This window comes from Benincasa hispida, chromosome 9 (assembly GCF_027475165.1).
Source record: "Benincasa hispida cultivar pf3 chromosome 9, pf3_genome.v1.1, whole genome shotgun sequence".
Lineage (NCBI taxonomy): Eukaryota > Viridiplantae > Streptophyta > Magnoliopsida > Cucurbitales > Cucurbitaceae > Benincasa > Benincasa hispida.
In genome coordinates, this window is record NC_143486.1 from 70292698 (window position 1) to 70317451 (window position 24754).

Below are 24754 nucleotides of genomic sequence, written 5' to 3' on the forward strand. Positions count from 1 at the left end.
AAAACATAATGAAGAACGACTTACCAATTGAAACCAAAATACTGGTGACGCATGATGCACAGGATTGCGTCAGCATAAACCCTATTCGCAACCTGTACGCTAAAGAAGGAAACTGTCTTGTACGCTCAAACCTACCAATTTAAGAAAAAAACAAGTAACCGACAGTGCATGATAAAGTCGAAGAACTAATAACAATTTAAAACAAAATTAATGATCCTGGAAAGCGAACAAAATTTCGTATAGGTTGTATGACTCAGGGGCCTTACTATTCACAGGCTTTCTCTTGTAGAGTGCAACTTTCCCTTTTAGTGCACCCTGTAAGCTGCTCAATGTTTTCGTAAATATCATGTTACCCCAATCATAGCTACACAAATTCTTCTATACATCAATCAATCCCAACATGGTCCAGCATATGTGTTGGCTCCCTTCCCTTTCCATCATTGCCAACTCGATGAAATAGAATACGACCATCCTTACCGCATCCTCATCATTCTCGAACTCAAAGTCTACAAAATTCATGTCCAACACAACCTCATTCATGTTCGTCCTATCACTTGAGTATAACTTCCTAAGCCTAAGAGCTCTATCCTGATCAAACTCAACTACACGTCTGGGCCTATACCTCAAACCCGTCACTATATCAAACTTTTTCTACCAGAAAGACACATTCTTCCCCAGTAACTTAAAGCTAAAAATGTCTTATTTATCCTCTTATACCTCCCTTAAAAGAATATAATGGCATAGAGACACATTAAAAACTAACTTAAGATCCAAACAATGACAAAAAATAGTTTGCCTAACACATGTACCACTGCCTAGGTGTTAACTTGTTCTTAATATTCGAGATAGTTTACACCAGATGAGAATGACAAGTTAAATTTGTCGAAAATAGTTAGAAGTTCGGATTTTAGGTACCAATGTCATCTGTCAAATAGACCACAAACTATAAATTGAACTAAAAAAAATGAACTCAACAATCGGTTAGGCAAAATAACAAAAAGACAAAATATTATCTTTGGAATATGCTAAAATCTCGCGGTAAAATTTTTCCAAGATTGTGTTCTACTTATGAAAGTCTTGGGCCATTTACACCGGCGTGCCACGAGATTAGGGTTTTTAGCGCCATTATGTATAAAATCTCGAGGTCGATATCGGGCCACGTATACCCCGATATTTTATATAGAATGGTGCTAAAAACTCAACAGTCGTCCAGATCTCGAGACACACTCAATGAATCTTGGACACACTTCATCGAATCTCGATCAAAACTCAAACGGATTTCAAGCGAGATATGTTGAAATATCCAAAAAATCCTTAAACACAGACAAAATACACACACACACACAAAAAAAAAAAAGCACAAATATTGAAAGAATGAAAATATATAACTTAAATTTCTTAGATACCTCAGATTCACTCTAAAACCCTAACAAAGGTTGATTTAAGAAAACCATAAATTAAACAAAAGAAATAGTGGAACACCTCTATAATAACGAAGCTTATGAATGTAAATAACCGTGTTAAGGATGCAAATAGCCATGGAGATGAGCGAAATTTCAAAGCAGCGAAGGAAATCTCGGGCAAAGTGAGGAGCTGGAATGCTTTTGCATATAGATGAAGGGGTTTTCTAAAAGGGGTACTTTTGTCCTTTCACAAGATTGGATCATTTGAATACTTAACGTTTCAAATTCAATCTTAGGACAAATCTCGCTCGATAAGGCCCGAGATAAACTATTTTGACGAGTTTTCAAAAAGCGTGCTATTTTTGTAATATGAAAGCTATAAAGAGTTATTTTGGACAATTTTCTAAGTTATAACTCATTTATTAAATGGGTCAAGTTGAGACATTTATTTCAATATACTTGTTTGAGATGAAAATGTGTTAAACATAATGGCTTCAATCAAATCAAAAAATATTTAAGTTTGATTGATTCGTTGGGTTAACTTATTCAAAATTTTGTTTAAAGAAAAAACTAAAATGGTGATATATAAATATTTATTTATTTTCAACATTGGGTTAAGATTCACATCAAATTCAATTTTATATTATGAAAATTTTCATTATAAGAACTTAATATCGTATTTTTAAAAGTTGTTGAAGAGTATTTAATCTAAAATATATACGAAATCAAATAGAAATTAAATTGTGTATATATACCTAAACATCTTTGTTTTGTTTTGTTTTTTTTTTTTTTTTTTTTTAAAATAAAAAAATAGTATATGTATATAAACAAAAAATAATAATTTTTCAATTTCGTTGGTGCTGGAAACTCACACGCAGGTCTTGGATGTCCTTCAACTCGCCCCTCTGGTTAGAACTAATTGATAAAATTGACATGTGTGAGAGTGCTCGCATCGCTGAAGTATAGCAGAGTATAATTTGTTGTATAAGTTAGTAAATGAAGTATTTAACTCAACTAAGAACCAAGATGGTTTATCACTTAAAGTTACTTACTTGCCTTTAAGGTTATCGACATAGGACTATTTATGAGGGTCTTCATTCGACACCCACATGGAGTTACTGGTAATGTCGGCAGTATTAGAATAGGTGTGTTCCTCATCATTGCAACATGCTAGTTGTAAGCTCAACTTAGTCAATTTCCCTATGGTAAAATTCTACATGTCCGACTAGTTGACCCAAAACTCGAAAGTTTGGCTTTCTTTTTTAGGACGAACAGACACTTGTTTCTCCTTAAGTCTCACATTGTATGGAGCAACCCTCGAGAAAATTAATAATAAAACTAAGATTAAAATCCACTATAATTAAGTTTAAGTCAACTTATAACCCAACTCATAGTTGAGTTGGATTTTCCCCATTTTAGTCTTTTTGAACACTCCTATACGAAAACGGTGCGTTTCCAGGCCAATACTTTTCTTGCGGGGATATTAATTAGTAATTACTATGGTTAGAAATTAACCCTCATAAAAACAAATGCCAGCTGGCGCCAACTCAGACTTTCTTTTTAATTAATCCTCTTCCGCCTGGATTTCTAAATTGGCATAATTCGTATTCTAAAAAAGAAAAAGGTGTTAGTTTTTTTTTTTTTTTTTTTTTTTTTTTTTTTTTTTTTTTTTTTTTCCAAATATATGTATATATATATATATATAAAGGGTTTAATTCCAAATTTTAGATACGCCTTCCAAGATTAGGCAGATTCCAGGATATCCATTGGACGATACAGAGCACTATAAATATCGAACACATCGACTCCATTCCTTTCAGTCTTCGCCTGAAATCCGGAGTGGGAGTGGGAACGGGAGCGAAATCGACTTTCCCTTTCCTTTCGTTCTACTCTTTCTTCCTTCCTTCGATTCTTCAGGTTTGCTTGCGATTTCTCTTGAATTACTCGTTGTTATTTGTGAATGTTCATCGTAAATCGCTGTATTGCCGCCAATTTGGGTAGTCGGATTCTGTTTTGCAGTAGAAATTGCAGGAGAATTTCTTGTTTTAGGTTTTTTCTTTTAGTTACTTATGTTGTCTGGGCTGGAGCTGAATTGTTGTTGCTGCCGCTGTACTGTTTATTCCGAATGTTGTTTAGATGATATACAGACGGAGATGCTCTTCTTTTGATTGTTTGATTATTCGATTTCCTTATTGTGAAAATATTTCTATTGTTTTTTTAATTTGATTGTTTTCCCCCCTCTGAATATGATTCTCAAATTGGTATCCCTAGGGATTAGGGTAATAAAGCTAAGATTGGAACGATTGTTGTTGTTTGCACGCCAAAAATTTTAATGTAATGTCGTATGGAGCTGTTGCTTTTCATGTGGTGTGTTTTCCATTAACTTTCATACTAAGTTCATCATTGACCTTATTTGGAGTGTAAAATCTATTAGAACACGTGATTAGAGGGGAAGCGATTGAGGAGGCTGTATTTTTCCCTTTAGTATATAGTTCTTTTGTGTATTTGACCTAGATTAATAATTTTGAAAAATTTGTCATGTAAAAATGTGCAATCATAAATTATTCTAATAATTCTGCCTTGTTTTCCCCAGTATGCACATTCGTAGTGGTATATCTTATCTCTCTGTCATCAGTTCTGAAAACTTGTTTTGTTCCTTATAGGTGGTGACATTTATCTGCGAACAATGGCCGCGTCTGTCAAGATGATGTCTCTTATTGTCGCAGCTTTAGGTGTGATATCCTTTATATTTGGAGTCATTGCTGAGAACAAGAAGGTAAGAATTTGCAATCTTCATTACCAAGCATATCATCTTGGTAATTGTTCGATTCTTACTGTAGATATCTGTGCATTTGAAACTGTCAACAGCAAGAATTAAGATGCCAATTGAATTGATCATTGATAAATAGGTTATCTTATGTCTATTCTTGATAATATTCCATCTGAATAGTTTGTTAAACCTCTTTTTTTTGTTAATTTCATTTAGCCATACATGATCCCACTCCCACCCTATGTAATATCGTATAGGTACAGGTTAATATACTCTTGTATTTTAAGAATTTGTCTTTTATATATTGTTGTTGTTGTTATTATTATTATTAATGGTCACGGGCTTTTTTGGTGTCTTTACTTTGTGGACAGCCTGCATCTGGAACTCCCATCCCAGGCAAAGGCATCGTTATCTGTCAGTATCCGGGCGACCCAACTGTGGTCCTGGGATATCTTTCCGTTGCATTTCTTCTTGCTTCTTCGATTGCAGGATACTTCTCTTTGTTCTATCCCTACCAAGGAAAATCCGTTCCTCGAGGTGCCATGTTTAAGAGCAGCAGTTTCTCTGCTTTCTTCAATATTGCCCTGTAAGTTCTATTTCCAAGTCACTCCCTCTAAGTGTGTAAAGCTTCTTAACTTTGTAGTATTTATTTCCATTATGGTTTCAATATTATAGTTTCTTGAAAATTCTGCTCTTACATTTTTATTTATGTACTTTACTCGTAAAAAATTGAATCGGTATCCTTTTCAGAATAATTTCCTGTAGTTGGGTACACTTGTGAAACAAGGATTTCTTCCATTGCCTTATTTATTTAATTTCTTGGAATTTAGTTTCCATTTGCATTTTGATGAAGTTAATGAACCAATGGATGTTCTCTTTTCTAGAGTCATCGAATTGATTCAATCATTGCGACAATACGTTCCACCTATATTTATTTTCTTCTTCTTCACTCCCCTTTTACTCTACATCTCTACGAGATAAAAACGTAAAATGGAAACTTTATCAAACGATCCCTAATCCTTGATTTTCATCTCGATACGTGTCCATTTACGAGGTTTGTTAGAATTATGTTGATATCACAAGATCATATGATCTCACTCTTTTCATGTGGTTTCTGCAAGGCATTGTTAAATATCATTTTGATGCGCTCTCTCTGTTTGCAGGTTCACAACTGGACTGGCTATAACTTTGCTCATATGGCCGACTGTCACCGAGCAACTTCACTTGACGCGCAATGTTCATCACAACATCGAGACAGCATGCCCAACCGCAAAAACCGGTCTTCTGGGCGGCGGTGCATTTCTATCTCTTGATTCATCCCTCTTCTGGTTGGTTGCGCTGATGTTGGCTGGAAATGCTCGTGAGGATTACTTTGATGAAATAGCGGAAAAAGGAGGCAATTCTGAATCTCTTAAGAGCAGCGCATGAAACCACTCTATTTAATGGGAATAACATTTCTGTTTCATTTTACTTTGGATTTTACTTGTCATTAACTATTAAGTAGGGGATGTTTAATTGTGAATATGGTATTTTTCTCTATACTCTATATAGTCTTACTGTTGAACATTCCTCCTTGTGTTGTACTAAATCCCCACTAAACCTTGTTCATAATCAACTTAATAACATATTAGTACTAAGTTTTAATTTATAGCCTTCTATTTTATATGTGTGATTCAAAATTAAGGTTCATGAGCTCCTCTTTATCTATACCTAATTTTTACTGTCAACTTCACATAACTCGACTCAGGGTGTGTTTAAAAGTGGTTTTGAAAATTTTAAAAATGATAAGTCATTTTGAAAATCATCCTTAAGCATGTTTTTAACCATTCAAAACTAATTTTGATAATATGAAATTTGCATTTAAAATTGTACTTAAATTTGAGTGATCAAAGTATTTCGAAGTGATTTTAAACTTGACAAAATTAATTGTATTGATTTTTAAATCACTCTAAAACATTAAACTAAATGTTGATTAGAATGTTTTTTTTAACTAATTTTAAATTCAAGAAAAAAAAAATATTAATTTACACCCTTGAAAAAAATGTATCAATTTTATTTTCAACACAATTTCAAAAGAAAAAAAAAATTCATCAAATTTTGACATTGGATTCATGTTTTAATTTTTAGTAGGATTAGTTTATGTTGGACATATTAAACAAACTGACATGCTGACTTATAAACAAGTTTAATAATGTTTTTATTTTTATTGAACTATGTAATATGAATTAGATCATTTCAATATAAAATATATTGTATAAAGGGAATATAAAAATTATTTCAAATATTCAGGTTATTTTTACACATATCTGGATTTATATATAATATATTAGATTTTTAGATCAACCCTTAATAATTAAATTAAACTGTAATTTCAAAATTAACTCATACTAAAAACTTGATTGGTCAAATATTATATAACCATACTTTTAAATTTTCACCTTGTATAAGTCGATTGAGTTGATTAATATTTCTACATGGTTGTGGGCTCATGGTTAATCTTAAACCAATCTTTCAAAATATACCATATTATTAACAGTTAAATCAATTTAACACTTCTAAAAGATGAAAAATTAATAAATAACAATTAAAGATCGAGTCAATATTAGATCTAGGATAATAGGAAATAATATAATAACAAAATGTTTGAATATTATGATATTTGCTAAAATACTCTTATTTTTTTTTTTAAAAAAAAAATTATAGTGGCTCCAACTCTGTTAACTTCTAAGCTCTACTAACTTCGAAATCATTCAATTAATTGTTTTTCTCCAACTAATTTTTAGTAGATTGTTGAATGAAAAATTTTGGACCAAAATAAATAGTTATTTCTTAAATTAATGACAACATTATAAATTATCACATTTGGGACAAATTTAAAGTCGACGCGTGTTTCAGACTGAAATGGAAGACATAAGTTGACAAATCTTGATTATCACATGAATCCAATTTGGTATTAATATTTGGGTTCATGGACCAACTAAGCCCAAACCAACTTTAACCTAGGCCAAGTCCAATCTTTGGGCCCAAGCTCATGTAAGGCCCATGAAAATTCTCGATACATAGAGGTCTTGTCCTTCATTTGGGGAAGCTTGAAAAATGACAACAAACGTTGAAGTTCCAATTGAAGATTTAAGACTTGGAAGACTAAAATTTATTGAATTCCACAATATTGAAATTGGATCGATCTCAAGTTTACAACTTCTTGAAGATTGAAGATAGACTTCATTCAACATTTGATAAAAAGCATAAAAGGAACATATACTAAAAATTGTGCCTACTTATACAACAAATCAACACAAAGTTCATTCGATGAATTAAATTTCTCCCAAAAATCTCGTTGTACATAGACATTTGGTCTGTTTAATGGTTCATCAATAAAAATTGTGGATTATATTTTGATGGGACATGTACTATAAAATAATATAAGAGAGACTAAATGGGGTAGAAACTGAATCTAAAAGATATTCTCGATTTTTTCTCATTTTTCAATTATCTTTTAATATAAAAAGTTCCTTTGAAACTACATTCATCATCCAATCTATTTCTTAATGCCTACACAATTGCTCAACAAACCTTGTTAAAAATCAATTTTAAAACGTTAATTGTCTCAATTGAATGTTACGGAAGCGTGTTTTTATATTTAAATACAACGTAGTGATATAAAACAAATTTAAGAGAATAAAAATGGAGTAAAATAAATTGGTAGTGATTGTATATGGTGGATATCATGTATGTTGGTGTTGACAATAAATATTCAATTACAGCTCGAAATCTTCTCTCCGACAAGTTGTAGACCACCACTTGAATTTTTCCACCATCTTCTAGGATTTTAGATTGAGTGGTTGAACTCAAAATGAAATTGAATCAAAGGGAATTGAAAATGATTTTCTGACTTGGTGTCCAATTTCAAAGATCATTAAAAAAAAAAGAAAAAAAGAAAAAAAGAAAAAACTCAGCCAATTCTTTTTGTTTTTGTCAAAATTAACATGCAAATCATTAAATCCCACTTAATCATATTTTTATCAATTTTCAGTTTTTAATTTAAATTTCATAAATTCGAATTAAAAAAATTGGTTTTAATATTTGTATTTTCATAAAATTCAAAAATTTAGTTTTATTGAAAACTAATTCAAATAATTAATTTTAAATATAATTAATTAAACTATTTAATTAATCAGTAATTTAATATCCAATATTAAATTATTAAACCTCAATTCCACAGTCACGAATATTTATTCAATCTTTATTCATGTATGTAATATTTAAATTATTTAAATATTTTTCAACTCTCCAATTTCGTTTAATTCAATAATTAAACGTTTAATTAAATCACATATAATTAATAATTTCATTAATTCGAATTTAAACGTTTCAAATTTACTCATTATGTTATTCTAAGGTTTAATCCGTAGCGAATAGAGGGGCTAATAGACCTACAAGCTCCAATGATTCGAGATCAATTGGCTAAACTTTTTAAACCAAAATAATCAACGTTCGTTAACTACCGGGTCACTCCACTAAAGTCGGTAGCTGCACTCTCCTCATCGTAGATATATTTCTGTCAACTTAATTTAACCATGATCAGTAAGTCAATCATTCACAGGTCATTCGTATTAACAGCCATGTCAAAATTACCGCTTTACCCATGTATTACATCTTGCTTCTTAAGTCTCCATTGATCCTCTAATGGACAATTGGGTTACGGTCCTACTCTGAGGCCACTCTCAGCCTAGAGAGGGCATTACCCTTTTGTTCAAGACTAGGAGTCAGTACTTAAAGGAACAACCTATCTATTAACCCTAAAGCGGGTAGGAGTGAATTTCATCTTACACGACTATATTCCCAGCTATCTACCCGGTCTTAACCCTAAAATAGAAGGCTTATTGAGCGACATTGTTGAGTCATTCTCACCCATGCAGATTAAAAGATAATCATGAATAAATAGAAGTTCATAGTTAGCTCAATAATGAGATCGAGTTACCTTAGGTCATAAAATTAAAATAATCAGTTTTAACAGTAAACGATAGTTATAAAGAAAAGTGACTATTTCGTGGTCCGGTCTTATGCAAACATCTTTTGCATAGGATGCCTCCACTTGGATGTCTCTGAACGATTTCGGGATCACATCGTTTATATCAAATACAAAACGGGTCGCATTCATAATGTCCTCAATATAAGGTACTCAACTCTATCCTTATACTTATAAACCTTTGGCCATATATCCAAACCTAATGGTCTTTCATGTCTCCACATAAGGTTTAAGTATTCATACTATAGTCAGGGGTTCGTTAGTTTATTAGATTTATGCTTTACAAGTGCAATTTACATATTCAATAACATATTTATTGCAAATAGAATATGTTTAATTTCATAAATTATGAGTTTTATGACATAACCCAACAATGTAAACTGTGAAATCAAATAAATTTGAATGTGGGAGTTTTCATATCTAAATACATTGCAAGTAAATTAAGAGAGAGGGAAAGAAACTATATGGAGACCACGTATAATCTATGAAGTCACATAGAGAAGTAATGACTGGTATTATTTGGCTTGAGATTACTTTGCATCTTCATTTGTTTCATTCTCTCATCTTCCTCTACTAACACGGCTCGTTTAATGTCTTCATGCAAAATAAGAAATGCAAATAAGATTAAATGAAACATTAAAAGTTATGATAAATAAATTTAAATAACCCAAAAAAACCTATCCCCAATCCATCCTTCCAACAAAGCCAATCCATGTGGACATAAATTATCAAACGCCTTGATTTGGAATCTAGATCCCATATCTCCATATAAATCAACTCCCAAGTCAAATACCTAGAAAAAAAAAAGAAAAACAAACCAAACATATTTCAATACAATATCTAAACAAAATGGTAAAAAAAAAAATAGAGGACGAGAAAATTATATAGAGAGAATTAGAAGTTTGAGAGGAAAAAAAAATAGGGAGCTAAAAATAAAATCAAAGAAAAAAATGTTAGGAGTAGAGGAGACATTGAATAGAGATGGCAAAAATTCAAAATATAGAGATAAAGTCATGTCGATATAAAAAAGTTGGAAATAATTGTAAAAATTTACGGAAAATATAGAGGGAAAAAATCTTAAAGGAACATAAAATTTCAAGAACAAGATGTTAGAGGACGAGGTTAAAAAAATAATAAAGAGAAAAAAAAAAAAGAGAATGTTAAATCATTGGTGATAGAAATAGTGAAAAAAATGACATGTTCTAAGAAATAGAGTGAAATTAGAGGTAAACATTTAAATAAATTAACTAATTTAAAAAGAAAAAAAAAAGAAATATTAGGGAGAAGGTAAAAAATAGAGATAAATAAAGATAAAAAATGACAAAAAGAAAAAAAGAAAAAAAAATACGAAATTTCTAAAACTGTGAACTGCAGTGTTATTTTCTTAATATAAAATAATAGTATTGCAATTTCAATCATATATTCAATTTTAGCAAATTTAACTAATGGCTTTAAACACCCCCCCCCCCAAAAAAAAAAAAAAAAAACCCTCCACCGACTCATTAATTTAAATAAAAAAAACTAATTGCACGAAACTAAATTTTGAGTAATACACAAATTAATTATTGTTTGTTTTTATTTTTTCTTAAACAAAATCAAATTCATATAGTTTATAAATACATTAGATAATTATTCTTGACGGTTGGACTGGCAATCTACAGTGGACGAAAGATAGGTACAATCAAACGACATCAGACGTCGAAATTGAACCTACAAAATAGAAAACCGTTATAAGTTGAGTCACGGAGCTCATTCTCTTTAAGACGTTTCGCGACTCTGTCCCTTGTGCAAGTAGTTCAACAATGGCCACGTCGTCCCTAGAATAAATCAGTCCAAATAAAATTGTCTCGAATTGAAAGACTAGTATGCTTGGAAAACTAAACACATAAAGCAAGAAGATGGAATTGGGAGAGAAAATGAAAATGAGACTGTGGAATATCTTTTATAGTTGTGTGTGTTGGGAATGTCCTAAACTCGTAGTTCGTAAATTTTGTTAACATGTTTTATTTATCAATAAAAATGTTGTTGAGTTTTTTATTCAATAAATTATTATTCACATTGCATTATTTTATGACAATCCAATAAACAAATCCATGGCTATAACATTAATACTTTAACTTTATGTGACGACATAAAAGAGGATTAAGTTTTAGTATGTGGCCAAAATAAGTATACGGATGAGATTGGGTACCTCATCCTGGTGACACCGTTGGATGCAGCCCATTTTGTATACTGATACAAATGATGTGATCTAAAAATCATTCATGTGGAGACATGTGAGTGTGGGCATTTTGTGCAATGAGTTTACATAAGACCGGACCTCAAAATAGTCATTTTTCTTTATAACAATCATTTGCTGTTAAAACTAACTATCTCAAACTCAATGACCTAGGATAACTCGATCTTAATCCTGAGCTAACTATGAACTCCTGTTTATTCGGGACTATCTTTTGATCTACATAGGTGAGAGTAGTCCAACAAGACTGCTCAATAAGCCTTCCATTTTAGGGATAAGACCAGATAGATAGTTGGGGACATAGTTTTGCAATATGGAATTCGCTCCTACCCGTTAGCAGATAGGTTGTTATCTTAAGTGTTGATGTCTTGTCTTAACAACTGGGCCCCACCATCTCATGAAGGAGAGAGTTATGATTTATAAGTTGGGCCCCACCATCTCATGAAGGAGCAAGATGTATTTACAGGGGTAAAATGTTAATCTTTGACCCAATTGTAAATACGAACGACCTGTGAAGAATTGACTTACCAATTATGGTTAAAATGGACAGGAATATATTTATAGTGAGCAGAGTGCAACTATCGATCTATAGTGAAATGTCTTGGTAGTTAACGAATAGTGATTAATTCGATTTAAAGAGTTTAACCAATTAATTGCAAATCATCGAAGCTCATGGTATGTAGATCCATAAGGTCCCTCTACTAGCTCGTAATTTGGATTAATAGATCGAGTAATCTTGATGAGATTTGAAATTAGGGTTTAGAATTGGAAATGTTCAAATTCAATTAGGGTTTCTATTAATTATATTCGATACAATTGAAATGATTAATTTTATCAAAATTAAACGAAATTGGAGAATTGATTAATGTTTGAATCAATATTAATTATATGAAATTAAATTCACTGTAGTGAAATTGGTATTTTATTAATTTAATATTAGATATTAAATTAACAAAATTAATTAAAAGGTTTAATTAATTAGTTTTATTTAAAATTAATTAATTGAATTGATTTTTATAAAACTAATAAACAAATAAATTAGTTTATTTGAAAATTGATTTTAGAAATCAATTTTGAAAACACAAAATGGAAAATTCCAAAAGTTGGAAATCTCTACTATGGATGCTAAAGGAACTCTTATACAAGAGTACCTCTGAGCGGAAGCGGATCTTTCCAAAAACATTGTGACAGAATCACCACATTTACATTCAAACAAACAAATATGTATTATACTGTAGAATTACCGGCATGCTTTAAGATTAACAAACACGAGAACAAGAAAACTTACCAGTTGAAGAACTTTTCTTCAGAAAAACCTCGCTCACTCCAAGGGAACAAGCTCATGTCGCTCTTGCTAGATCGGCAAACCAATCACTCAGCAACACCACTGGTCGTCTACTACGAATGGCTTCCACACAAACAAAAGGAAATGGGGACGCCACCACTTGGAACTCTTAATATTCTCGGTGTGAGAATCCAAAGAATGAGCCCTGTTTGGATTTGATAAAGGGAGGAGGAATGGAGATCGTATACAACGATCAAGCAAGTGGGAGAAGACTGCGTCTATCGTATAGACAAAATGTTTGATCGTTTAGGTAAAATATACGATCGTGTAGGAAAAGGGCAGCAATCGTTTATACGATCGTTTAGTAAAAGCTCGGCGCTAAGCAATCGTTTAGAAGAAAGCGCGTGCGTGTAAGCGATCATGTAGTAAAAGAGAGCTATCGTATAGTCTCTGATTTTACTAAGCAATGGACAGCAAACACCTTATGAGCAATTAACCGTGATATTTGCAAAATGAAAACAATTTTCATTTTATTCTTCAGTTATGCCATATTTGTCCAATTAAATAAATAATAAATATAATCATATTATATTCATTAACCAATAGTTTAATATCATATATCAACCATGGTGTTTTATTCTCCACTAGATATAAATCATATTTATATCCATTTTCCTCCAATTAATGTATCTCATACATAAAGTCAACCATATCATATATAATTAACCAGTTCAATCATATCATATATAATCGAACTCCCTCTTGTCAATTTGAATATTTCAGACTGACCTAAAAATTGATTCTCAACTTGAATCCATTGAGCTACCAAGGGGACCTTATAGACCTATGGTTCGAAGCTCCAACAGTACGTGAATAGCTGACTAAACTCTTTAGCCACGAGATCCACCATCGGTTAACTGTTAGGCATTCCACTAAAGATCGACAGTTGAACTCTCCTTACCACAGATATATTTTTGTGTCCATCGGATATAACCAACCAACAGTACGATAACCCTTCACAGATGCTCGTAAGTATAGTTGGGCCAATTTACCGTTTTGCCCCCTGTAGTTACATCTAACTCTTTAAGTACCACTGATCCCTCTAATGAACAATACAACATAGTCCCACTATGTGTGGACACTTCTCAGGCCATGAGAAGGTGTATGGCGCCACATCGTTCAAGCAATGAGATCAACCCTTAAGGGAGCAATCTATCCACTTACCTCTGCTTTGGGGAATGAGTGAATTCCATCTTGTGTAGCTGAGTTCCCAGCTCCCAAATCAGACGAATCCCCAAAGTAGTAGGTTTGAGTCGGCGAATTGGCCACTCGCACCCATGCAAATCAAAAGACCGCCCTCAAAGGCAGAAGTTCCCAGCTCACTCAGGATTGAGGTCATGTTACCTATGGTCATCCTAGTGAAGTGAAGTCTCTATCATGAACGACGTTATATAACGAGACATTAACACTTCGTGGTCAGGTCTTGTACAAACTCTTTGTATAGGATGCCCTTACTCGCATGTCCCCACACGAATGATCAGGATCAGTCCATCTGTAGTAAGTCACAACACTCATAACTATTCCACAAAGTGGGCCGCATCCGTAGCGTTACCTGAATAAGGTTTCCCTCCTTTATTCATATACTACAGACCACTTTGGTTATCACTTAAGACATGATCCACTTGTATGTCACCATATACATGTTTAAGTTACATAATGACAACCAGAGATTTTAGTTTATTGGTTTATGGTAAGCAAATAAAACATCCAATGTTCAAAGTCAAGTAGTGAAGAAAATATCATATATTACATCACAAGCGTTCGTACAAACAGTGTTTACAAACTACAGGACACAAGACTTTAGGGCATCATCCTCACAGGTGCAAGTACCTTATTCATCCAATTCCACTCAATTCATGAAAAAGGAGTTGGACTAGATTGCATGATGAAAGCTTTATAAATTAGAGCGTTGGGCTGAATCATTGTAAAACATTCAAAATTTCTACAAGAATTCTGCAAAATTCGAAATCTGTGAAATGTTTAGTTTCATTATATAACACTGTTCATAATAGAGACTTACATTTCACCAGGATGACCAAAGGTAACATAACCTGAATCCTGAGTGAGTTGTGAACTCCTGCCTATGAGGGCGACCATTTGATTTGTATTGGTGAGAATGGCCAGATCGTTGACTCAACAAGCCTACTATTTTGGGGATTCGTCTGATTAGGGAGTTGGGAACACAACCACACAAGATGAAATTCACTATTTCCCCGAAGTAGGGGTAAGTAGATAAATTGCTCTCTTAAGGGCTGATTCCAGATCTTGAACAACGTGGCACCACACCTTCTTCTGGCTGATGGAACACGAGACATACGCAGTGGAATAAGGATTTAATTACATTCTAATTGCTTCTAATCAAAAGGAAATTAGCATGCAAAATGAAGGAAAAAATAGTAAATAAAAGCGATGGAATACAACCTTTGTAGCTCCCGAAAAATGCTTTTTCCTTATTGAATTTCTACCCGAACTCTTACGGACCACCACTAGAGTTGACCTACTATCCCCTGGACTCATAACCGGGTTGTGGACCCGATGGATGAAGAAAACTGAGAAAGAGAAAAAGATGGAAAAGAAATGGAATTTCTTTTGGTTTGGGTTTTTCTCTCTCTCTCTCTGTTTTTTTTTTTTTACAACCCAATTTAGAAAAACAATTTTTGAAAAATGGCCAAAAGTTTTTCATCCATAATTGAAAGCCCAATTTATAGAAAAAAGTCATGCAACAATTGCATGAAACAAATCTATAAAAACCCAACACATATAATCCAATATCTTAGCGGGCTTAACGTCTCCACTATAAGCCAACACCTAGCCCACTATTTTATTAGTGGAATTATCCAATAAAAGTTTGAATTTTCCCACTAACTATAGTCAAAGGGCAAAATAGTCATTTTGTCAAAGTCAAACTTTGACTAAAAAGTCAACATTTTGTCTTTTTATGATTTTTTTCGTGGTGACTAATTTTGACCTCCCGAGCATGAATACACATTCATTTTATCGAAATTCAAATCACATTTGATTATAAGGTCGGTGATAGTTTGACTTTTCAAAGTCAAAAGTCAACTCTTTGACTTTTTACATCTTTGACCATTTCCATTATTTCCGAGCTTCTGAATATGAACGTATTCATATTCTTGATATTTAAATCACATTTAAATATTAAAGCTGTATCTCTAAACTGAAAAAATCGACCACTATATCACATATACTTGTCGGTTTCTTTCTTTTCATCTAATTCGAACAATTCAAATTATTCTATCATACTATTCTAAGTTTATTCCATATAAGTAAGTAGGGGAACCTAATAGACCTATAGATCATAGGCTTCAATGATCCGAGATTAGCTGGCTAAAACTCTTTTAGACGGAGCTAATCAGCATTCATTAACTAACCATGATTAGTAAACTAATCTTTCACAGGTTGTTCGTAATCTCGGCTGGGTCATAAAAACCGTTTTACCCCCAAGATTACATCTTGTTCCTTAAGTTCCACTAATCCTTTAATGAACAATTGGTTTAAGGTCCAACCTATAAACCGAACCCTTCTCGAGCCAAGGAGAGGGTGAGGCCCCTTGTTCAAGACCTGGATTCAATACTAAAGGGAACAACCTATCTACTATCCCCTATAATAGGTAGGAGTGAATTCCGTCTTGCACTCTATGTTCCCATCTATCCACCTGATCTTACCCTTGAAATGGGAGGCTTATTGGGCCAGCGATGATGAGCTGCCCTCACCTATGCAGATCTAAGGATAATTCCAAGTGAACGGGAGTTCATAGTTAGCTCAGGATTAAGATTAAGTTACCTAGGTCATCAATTAACGAAATAGTCAGTTTTATACATAAAACGAAATTTAGAACGTAAAAAACGACTATTTCATGGTTCAATCTTATGCAAACTCATTGCATAGGATGCCCTCACTCACATATCTCTATATGAACGATTTAGGATCACATCGTTTGTACTAACTACAAAGTGGGCCGCATCCATAGTGTCCCAATAATAAGTCGCCCAACCTTATTCATATACTATAGACCATTTTGGCTATATATTTGAACTTGATCCATATTTATATTACTACATAAAGTTTAAAATACATTAAATAGCCTCGGGACCTTAGTTTATTGGATTAAAGATTACAATTTCAATAACAACTTTATCGAATAACAAAACAGAATATGTTTATTAATTTACAAACTACGAGTTTTAGGACATAAAATCCAACAAACTCCCACTTGGACTAAAACTCCTAGTGGAGTATCACAATGTTGAATTTAAGTGAGAAACATATGAGTACAATAAACATATAAATACAATAAACTAGGGCATAAACCCAAAAGTTCTCCCACTTGTCCTAGTTTACAAACTTCGTAGACCTAGACTCTGTAGGTGACCTTCAAACACTCTAGCTGTGAGGGCCTTTGTAAAAGAATCAACAATGTTTTTCTTAGAAGATATATGGGTCACTACAACGTCTCGACGATGTACAATCTCTCGGATCAGATGGTATTTGCGCTTAATATGCTTGCCGCACTTGTGGCTTCTTGGTTATCTTGAATTTGCAACTCCACCACTATTATCACAATATAGGGTGATAGGCATATGCATATTTGGAACGACTTCCAAATCTGTCAAGAATTTCCTCAACCATACTGCTTCCTTTGCTACTTCATAAGCAGCTACGTATTCAGCTTCCATTGTGGAGTCCGCAATACAGTTTTGCTTCACACTTCTCCACACTACTGCTCCTTCATTCAGAATGAACACTGATCCCGATGTAGATTTTCTTGCATATTTATCAGTTTGAAAATCAGAGTCAGTGTATCCAGTAAGGATCAAATCCTTACTGCCATACACGAGCATGTAGTTCCTCGTTCTCCTAAGATACTTGAGGATATTTTTAACGACAGTCCAATGATCATATCCAGAATTGGACTGATATCTACTGACTATCCCTATTGCATAGCATATGTCAAGTCTAGTACATAACATTGCATACATCAGGCTCCCTACTGTGGAAGCATAGGGAATGCATCTCATATCCTGAACCTCTTGAGGTGTCTTAGGACATTGATCATTTGACAAATGAATTCCACATATGTAAGGTAACAAACCTATTTTGGAATTATGCATCTTATACCTAGACAACATTTTGTCTATATAAGTTGCTTGAGACATGGCTAGTGTTCTGTTTTTGCGGTTCTGAATAATCTGAATCCCGAGAACATACTGTGCATTTCCTAAATATTTCATTTGCAACTCCGTTTCTAGCCATTTCTTGATGTCAGTTAGGTAACCTACTTCATTCTCAATGAGTAGAATATCATCAACATATAAAACTAAGAACGCTATAGTAGAATTGACGATCTTCTTGTAAACACAAGGCTCGTCAACATTCTGTTCAAAGCCTTAAGATTTGATCACAGTATCAAATCTTATATTCCAAGATCTAGAAGCTTGTTTCAACCTATAAATGGATTTTTGAAGCTTACAAACCTTTTGTTCTTTACCCTATGCAATAAAACCCTCTGGTTGAGTCATATAGATACTATCCTCAAGATTGTCGTTTAGAAAGGATGTCTTGACATCCATCTGCCAAATTTCATAGTCATAAAAGGTGGCAATGAATAAGAGTATTTTAATCGACTTAAGCATGGAAACAGGAGAGAAAGTTTCTTCATAGTCCACTCCCTCTCTCTGGGTATAACCCTTTGCCACAAGTCGAGCCTTAAAATTCTGTACTTTACCGGCTTGGTCTCGTTTTCTCTTGTAGATCCACTTACAACCAATTGGTTTTACATCATTTGGTTGATCTACAAGTTTCTAGACAGAATTGAAGTACATAGACTCCATTTCGAGGTCCATGGCTTTAACCTACTGATCACAGTCCACATATTTCATCGCCTGTTTATAGGTCGATGGATCCTCTATGCCATTATCAGGTATAGCAATTTGTTTTTCTGTTAAACCCAAGTAACGTTCGAGCTGATGAACAACCCTCCCACTACGTCGAGGTATTCTCAACCTTGAGAAGGATGTGACTGACCAGATATACTAGTTTTATCTACTACTTTAGTAGATAAACTAGTTCTATCTGTAGCGTCTTTGTTAATTTCGTTCAATACTAGTCTACTGCGAGGTTGATGACTTCTTATGTGGTCTTCCTCTAAGAATGTGGCATTTTTCGATACAACTACCTTATTCTCTTGAGGATCTAAAATAGACCACCTTTTGTTTCTTTTGGATAACCTACAAATAGGCATAGTTTTGAACGACGTTCCAATTTTTTAGGATTTTGCACCAACACGTGTGCCGGACATCCCCAAATCCTAAAGTGACATAAACTGCCTTTATGTTTTTTCCATAGATCTAAAGGTGTTTTTGAAACACTTTTAGAGGGAACGTTATTCAAATTATAGACAGCAGTCTCTAATGCATGTCCCCAAAAGGAATCAGGTAACTTAGCAAAGCTCATCATTGAGCGAACCATGTCCAACAAGGTTCTGTTTCTTCTTTCAGATACACCATTCTGCTGAGGCATATTAGGTGCAAAGAGTTGTGACTTGATTCCGTGTTCTATTATATAGTCCTGAAATCTTAAGTCCATGTACTCTCCACCTCGATCTGATCGTAGCGTCTTAATTGTTTTACCTAACTGGTTCTCAACCTCACCCTTATATTCTTTGAACTTTTAAAAAGAATCAGACTTTTGATGCATTAGGTAAATATGACCATACCTTGAATAATCATCAATAAATTTGATGAAATATTCATACCCACCTCGAGCTTTAACATTCATCGGTCCACAGAGGTTCGAATGTACGAGCTTTAAGGGTATTGTGGCTCTGAGACATTTTCCAGTAAAAGATCTCTTAATAATTTTTCCCTCAAGACAAGACTCATATGGAGGTAAAGAATTGTCTTCTAACTGATTTAGGAGTCCATTCTCAACCAATCTCTCAATCCTTTTAAGATTTAAGTGGCCAAATCTTAGGTGCCATAGATAGGCATTAGAAGAAACTTTTTGTCTTTTATTCTGAGTTTCGGCTGTTCTAAACATCTCAGTATTTAAGAAAATATTGCTTTAGTTGGTCTTAACTTATATAAGTTGTCTTCAAGTATAGCAGAACAAATTTGAATACCTTTTTTGAAAATGAACGCTTCATTAACTTCAAAAGACATTTTATACATTTGTTCCAATATACATGTGATAGATATTAAATTTTGTCTCATTTTAGGAGCATACAAAACATCTTTAAGTATGATATATCTATTGTTGAAAAACAACTTCAAGTCTCCCACTGCTTCAGCCGAGACGACCTCTCATGTTCCAACCTTGAGGGTGATCTCGCCTTCTTCATGCTTTTTTCCAGGAACTAGTTTCCTTAAAAGAGAAGAAAATATGATTAGTGGCTCCTGAATCCAATATCCAGTTTGAGGTATTATACTCCACTAAACATGTTTCAGCAACTAGTAAATCATATTTACCTTGTGCTTCTTTCAAGACAGGGGCCTGAGGACATTCCTCAGTTAAGACAAATCTCTAGTCATCTATTACTAGTGTTGAATTTAGATTTGTTTTTCATGTTGAGTAGTTGTCGCCGTTGAGTTTTTCAGAAGCTAATAGTTGAACTAAAGAGCTAGTCATGCTGAAAGGAAAAACATATCCTTTTTAGTAAAAACATTAATCTTTTAAATCCAATCAAGTTTAGCAAAACAAACTAATGATGTACCCTTCATTATTATATTTTGCAACGATATTTCAATGGTTTAGAATAACCTTCACCGAGGGGTGATCGACTATTCCTCTGTTGAAACAAGACTATCTTAACTAGTTACTATCACCAGAATAACTCTTATTCCTATAGTAACTTAGTTATCGCTACTTTGGTCAAGAATTTACTAACACTTAGTAATTATTGTAAGTGTGACCCTCCATTTTTAGACCTCAAAGATCGGAATCATTATGCTTCTGAAGTTGGAAAGACAATAATGAAAATGGACCTGAAAGACCCTATCAATTTCTAGAGTTCGCGGAGTTTTGAATTCTATAATACAGCTCTCCGATTGGTAAGGTCGCTCCAGGGCAGACATGCAAGGGCATTATAGGAATCTCACAGTGCGACCTAATGGAAGAGACCGTAGGATGTGTTGACACACTTTCTTCTCCCACTTACTATGAATAACTTCCCCTATTCACCTTGGTATTGACTTATGCAAACACTCTCCGAATGGAGTTCGTTCCCAGGGCGGCCCAAAGCCAAGCATGAATCTCATGGTGTGAACTTTTAGGGATGCTAGAGCTAAAAGTACATTACTTCTCTCCAACTGAAATGTTCTAGACGGTTAGGGTATAAAATACTTAGCGATACATTTCGATTAACTAAACATATCCTAAGTCTAGGTGATTCATCCGAGTATAACTTTTATACTGGATTTTTAACCTATGATGTCCAGGTGATAAACAAATTTTATTGCCTCACACCGCTCACGCGTGCTCAAAAGCTGGTTTAACCTAACTCAGACGCCGGCTCGATCTCCAGGTAGTAGATGTTCCATGAACCGTCAACTTAAAAACCTTCAACCTTAGTCATCTTATTTAACTTTTTGTCAAGATCTTGCCGGGTGAGTATTCTTGTAACTTTGGTTTTACAAGATATCGACCTATTTTCTATGAAAAAAGGGATTGCTCGAAGGTTAAGCCTAAGTGAGCATGCATCTTATTTTTATTATGGATTTTAGAAGTCTAGGTTATTTTATAACAATTATAACCCTAGAGCATTCATCTATAACATGCTTCCTTCAATTAAACATGCTTTAATATAACACTTATATTAAAACTAAGCATGCATAGTATATATTTTATAACACTTATAAGATATAACAAATGCATGTCACATACTTTTCTTATGATGGGGTTTTAAAACTATATGGCATATTATATGCACAAATAATCAAATAACATTATACATCACATGCATAATATGTAAACAACACTAAAGTGGGTCAATTTTGGCATTAAAAAACAAACAAATAACTAATTTATTACATAAATCAGCAACCAGCTTCCCGAAACCGACTTCAAACACTTTGAATCATCTTGAACCGACCAAAAAACTCTTGAACTGGCCTAAAAACCAAGTTGAACTGATCAAACCGACTCAACCAGGTTAAACGGACCGGTCCAAACCGGCTGGTCAACGCTCACTGGCGTGATCAACGGAGGCGCAGGGCGGGTTGCGGGCGAGCGAAGCGGAGCGGCGGGCATGCAGTTGGATCCGGGCGGGGTAGGCGTGCGAAGCCAGGCACGTGTGTAGGGCTACTTCGAACCAGATCGGATCGCTGCTCAGGTCGGCAGGGTCGGGTCTGGGAGCAAAATTTGGGTTTGTGATCATTTTTCTCTAATTTTGTTGTTGTCTTCTCTCCCTGAATCAAGCAATTATAGCTTAATTTCAACTATAATGACTCCAAATAATTTACATACCCTTTTTCACATAGTAATACTCATAAACATGTGAGCAATTACAAATTTCCACAAGAAATTTAGAGAAAAACAATGCCAAAATCATAATAAGTCCACTTTAGTCCATATTTCATTCAACGCTTGAATAGAAAAGAAAAAAACACCCACCAAAAGAAATTGAGCGTAATTAAAGCATTCTTTGATATCACATCATGGAACATGAGACATACGCATTAGAATAAGGATCTAATTATACTCTAATTGCTTATAATCAAAAGGAAATTAGCATGCAAAATGAAGGATAAAACAGTAAATAAAAGGGATGGAATACAACCTTTGTAGCTACCGAAAAACACTTTTCCTCGCTGAATTTCTACCCGAACTCTTCCGAACCACCACTAAAGTTGACCTACTATCCTCTGGACTCAGAACCGGGTTGTGGGACCTGATGGATGAAGAAAACCAAGAGAGAGAAAGAGATGGAAAAGAAATGGAATTTCTTTTGGTTTGGGTTTTTTTTTTTTTTACACCCAATTTAGGAAAACAATTTTGGAAAAATGGCCAAAAGTTTTTCATCCATAATTGAAAGCCCAATTTATAAAATAATTGGTTTAAGGTCCAACCTATAAACCGAACCCCTATCGAGCCATAGAGAGGGTGGGGCCCCTTGTTCAAGACCTAGATTCAATACTGATCCTTCACACACGCCTCGTCGCATCATACCCAACCGGATGGCCAGTAATGATGGCAACGTGCATGTGTGGGATGTCCATCATATCCACATTGCCTATCTTCTCGCTCCCTCTAAAACATGGGTACCACTTGGGGCTCAAACCCACAACTCAAGGTGGGAGTTTATAAAGGAGGTCTCACTTTGTAATCTTAGCAATGTGAGATTCTCAAAAAGCCTTATTTTTCATTTAAAAGTTAAATTTTCAATAACAATCCCCCACTTGAAAATCTAAAATCATGAAAGAAGCATTTTTATTGAGTATCAGTCTGTACAATATTGTGCATAAGCAAAGGTGTCTTACGACTTGAACCTTTATATAGTGCAGACGATTCATAATATACGATAGTAACTTTTGGTTTTGAACTTCATCTCTAACAACATCTCCACACGACATCATTGAGGTGTAGTTCGAAAGCCCATGTTTTAAGACCTAGTACGTGTATCCCAGTTTAGTGAACGCTCTAGATATTTTGTCTAAAACTCCATAGAAAGCGGCTCCCACTTCTACATCACGTAGGTGAGTCTATCAAGAATACTCATGTAGTTAAGTACCCCCCCTGACATCAAGTATAGAACTCATTAAGAACTAAGTTTATCCTTTTTTACGCTTTAGGATATCGTGCTCAAACTCTGGGTCATAAGAAGGAAACTCTGTGTTCGTTTTTAGCATGATTCACTTCATATCACCTATGATCAGTTATTACTCGTTGAATCTATTTTTTAGGATCTCAAGTCTACAGGTTGGGTTTTCCTCACAGTTATTCATCTCTCTATAGGCATGAGTCCCATTCTTTTTGAGGTTTTGAAAACTTCTCTCTGGCCAGTATTTTCGTGAAAGGATCTACCAAGTTTTCATCAGTTCATATGTGATCCACTTTAACTGCACCAATAGTGAGGAACTTTTTAATGGTACCAAGCTAATGATGTATTTGTCATCTCTTTCTATTGTAATAACAGTTCTGAACTTTTGTAATTACTATAGTACTGTCGCAATAGATCAATATGGCTGGTACCGATTTTCCTATAGGGGAATCTCTTATAGTAGACTTCTAAGTCAACCTACTGCTTCACTAATTGTTGCTATTGCTATCATTTCTATCTCCCATCATAGATTGGGCTAAGATAGTCTGTTTCTTGGAATTCAAAGAGACAGCTCTGCCTGCAATATTGAAAATACAGCCATTATTGGCCTTTGAATCATCTGAGAGAGAGTTCCAGTCAGCATCGTTAAACCCTTCCAAGACAGCAAGAAGCTTTTGATAATGTAATCCTAGGTTATGAGTTTTCTTTAAGTACCTCACTGATGGAATGAACACATGCACAGCGGAAGAAAAAAGGATCTAAAGTACTCTAATTAGATTAATTACAAAGATGAGCATGCATGCAATCAAACAAGTAAAAGGGAAAAAGAATACAACCTTTGTAGTCTTTGAATCTTCTCCAAATCAGCTCCAATCTCCTCACGAACAGTTTGTAAACCACCATGAGAGTCTTCTCGACTATTTTCCGGCATTAGAATGGGATGGTGGGATTCGATGAGTGACTTATTTAGAGAGGAAAAAGGCTAAAGCTTTGAGAGAAAAAGGGATGAGATTATCACATAATCTCATCAAAACCCATTATGGCCAAGAGTTCTTAAAAAACAATAAAACACTCATTTTAAGAACCATTACATGCAAACATGCAACTCTGAGTTTGATGAGAATTTGACACTAAAAAATCCACTAACTCAAAGTGGGATTTAGTGGAACAAGTGTTTTCAAATGAGGACAACAC

The 24754-nt window shown here is 34.1% G+C and overlaps 1 protein-coding gene across 1 annotated transcript; it reads left to right on the forward strand.

The window, feature by feature from the left end:
* Window positions 1-2998: 2998 nt before the first annotated feature.
* Window positions 2999-5821, forward strand: LOC120085090 (uncharacterized). Its single transcript, XM_039040943.2, has 4 exons — window positions 2999-3320; window positions 4067-4179; window positions 4545-4759; window positions 5337-5821. Exons 2-4 carry the CDS (start codon window positions 4090-4092, stop codon window positions 5599-5601), a joined length of 570 nt encoding a protein of 189 aa, XP_038896871.1. The 5' UTR covers window positions 2999-3320; window positions 4067-4089; the 3' UTR covers window positions 5602-5821.
* Window positions 5822-24754: the final 18933 nt, after the last annotated feature.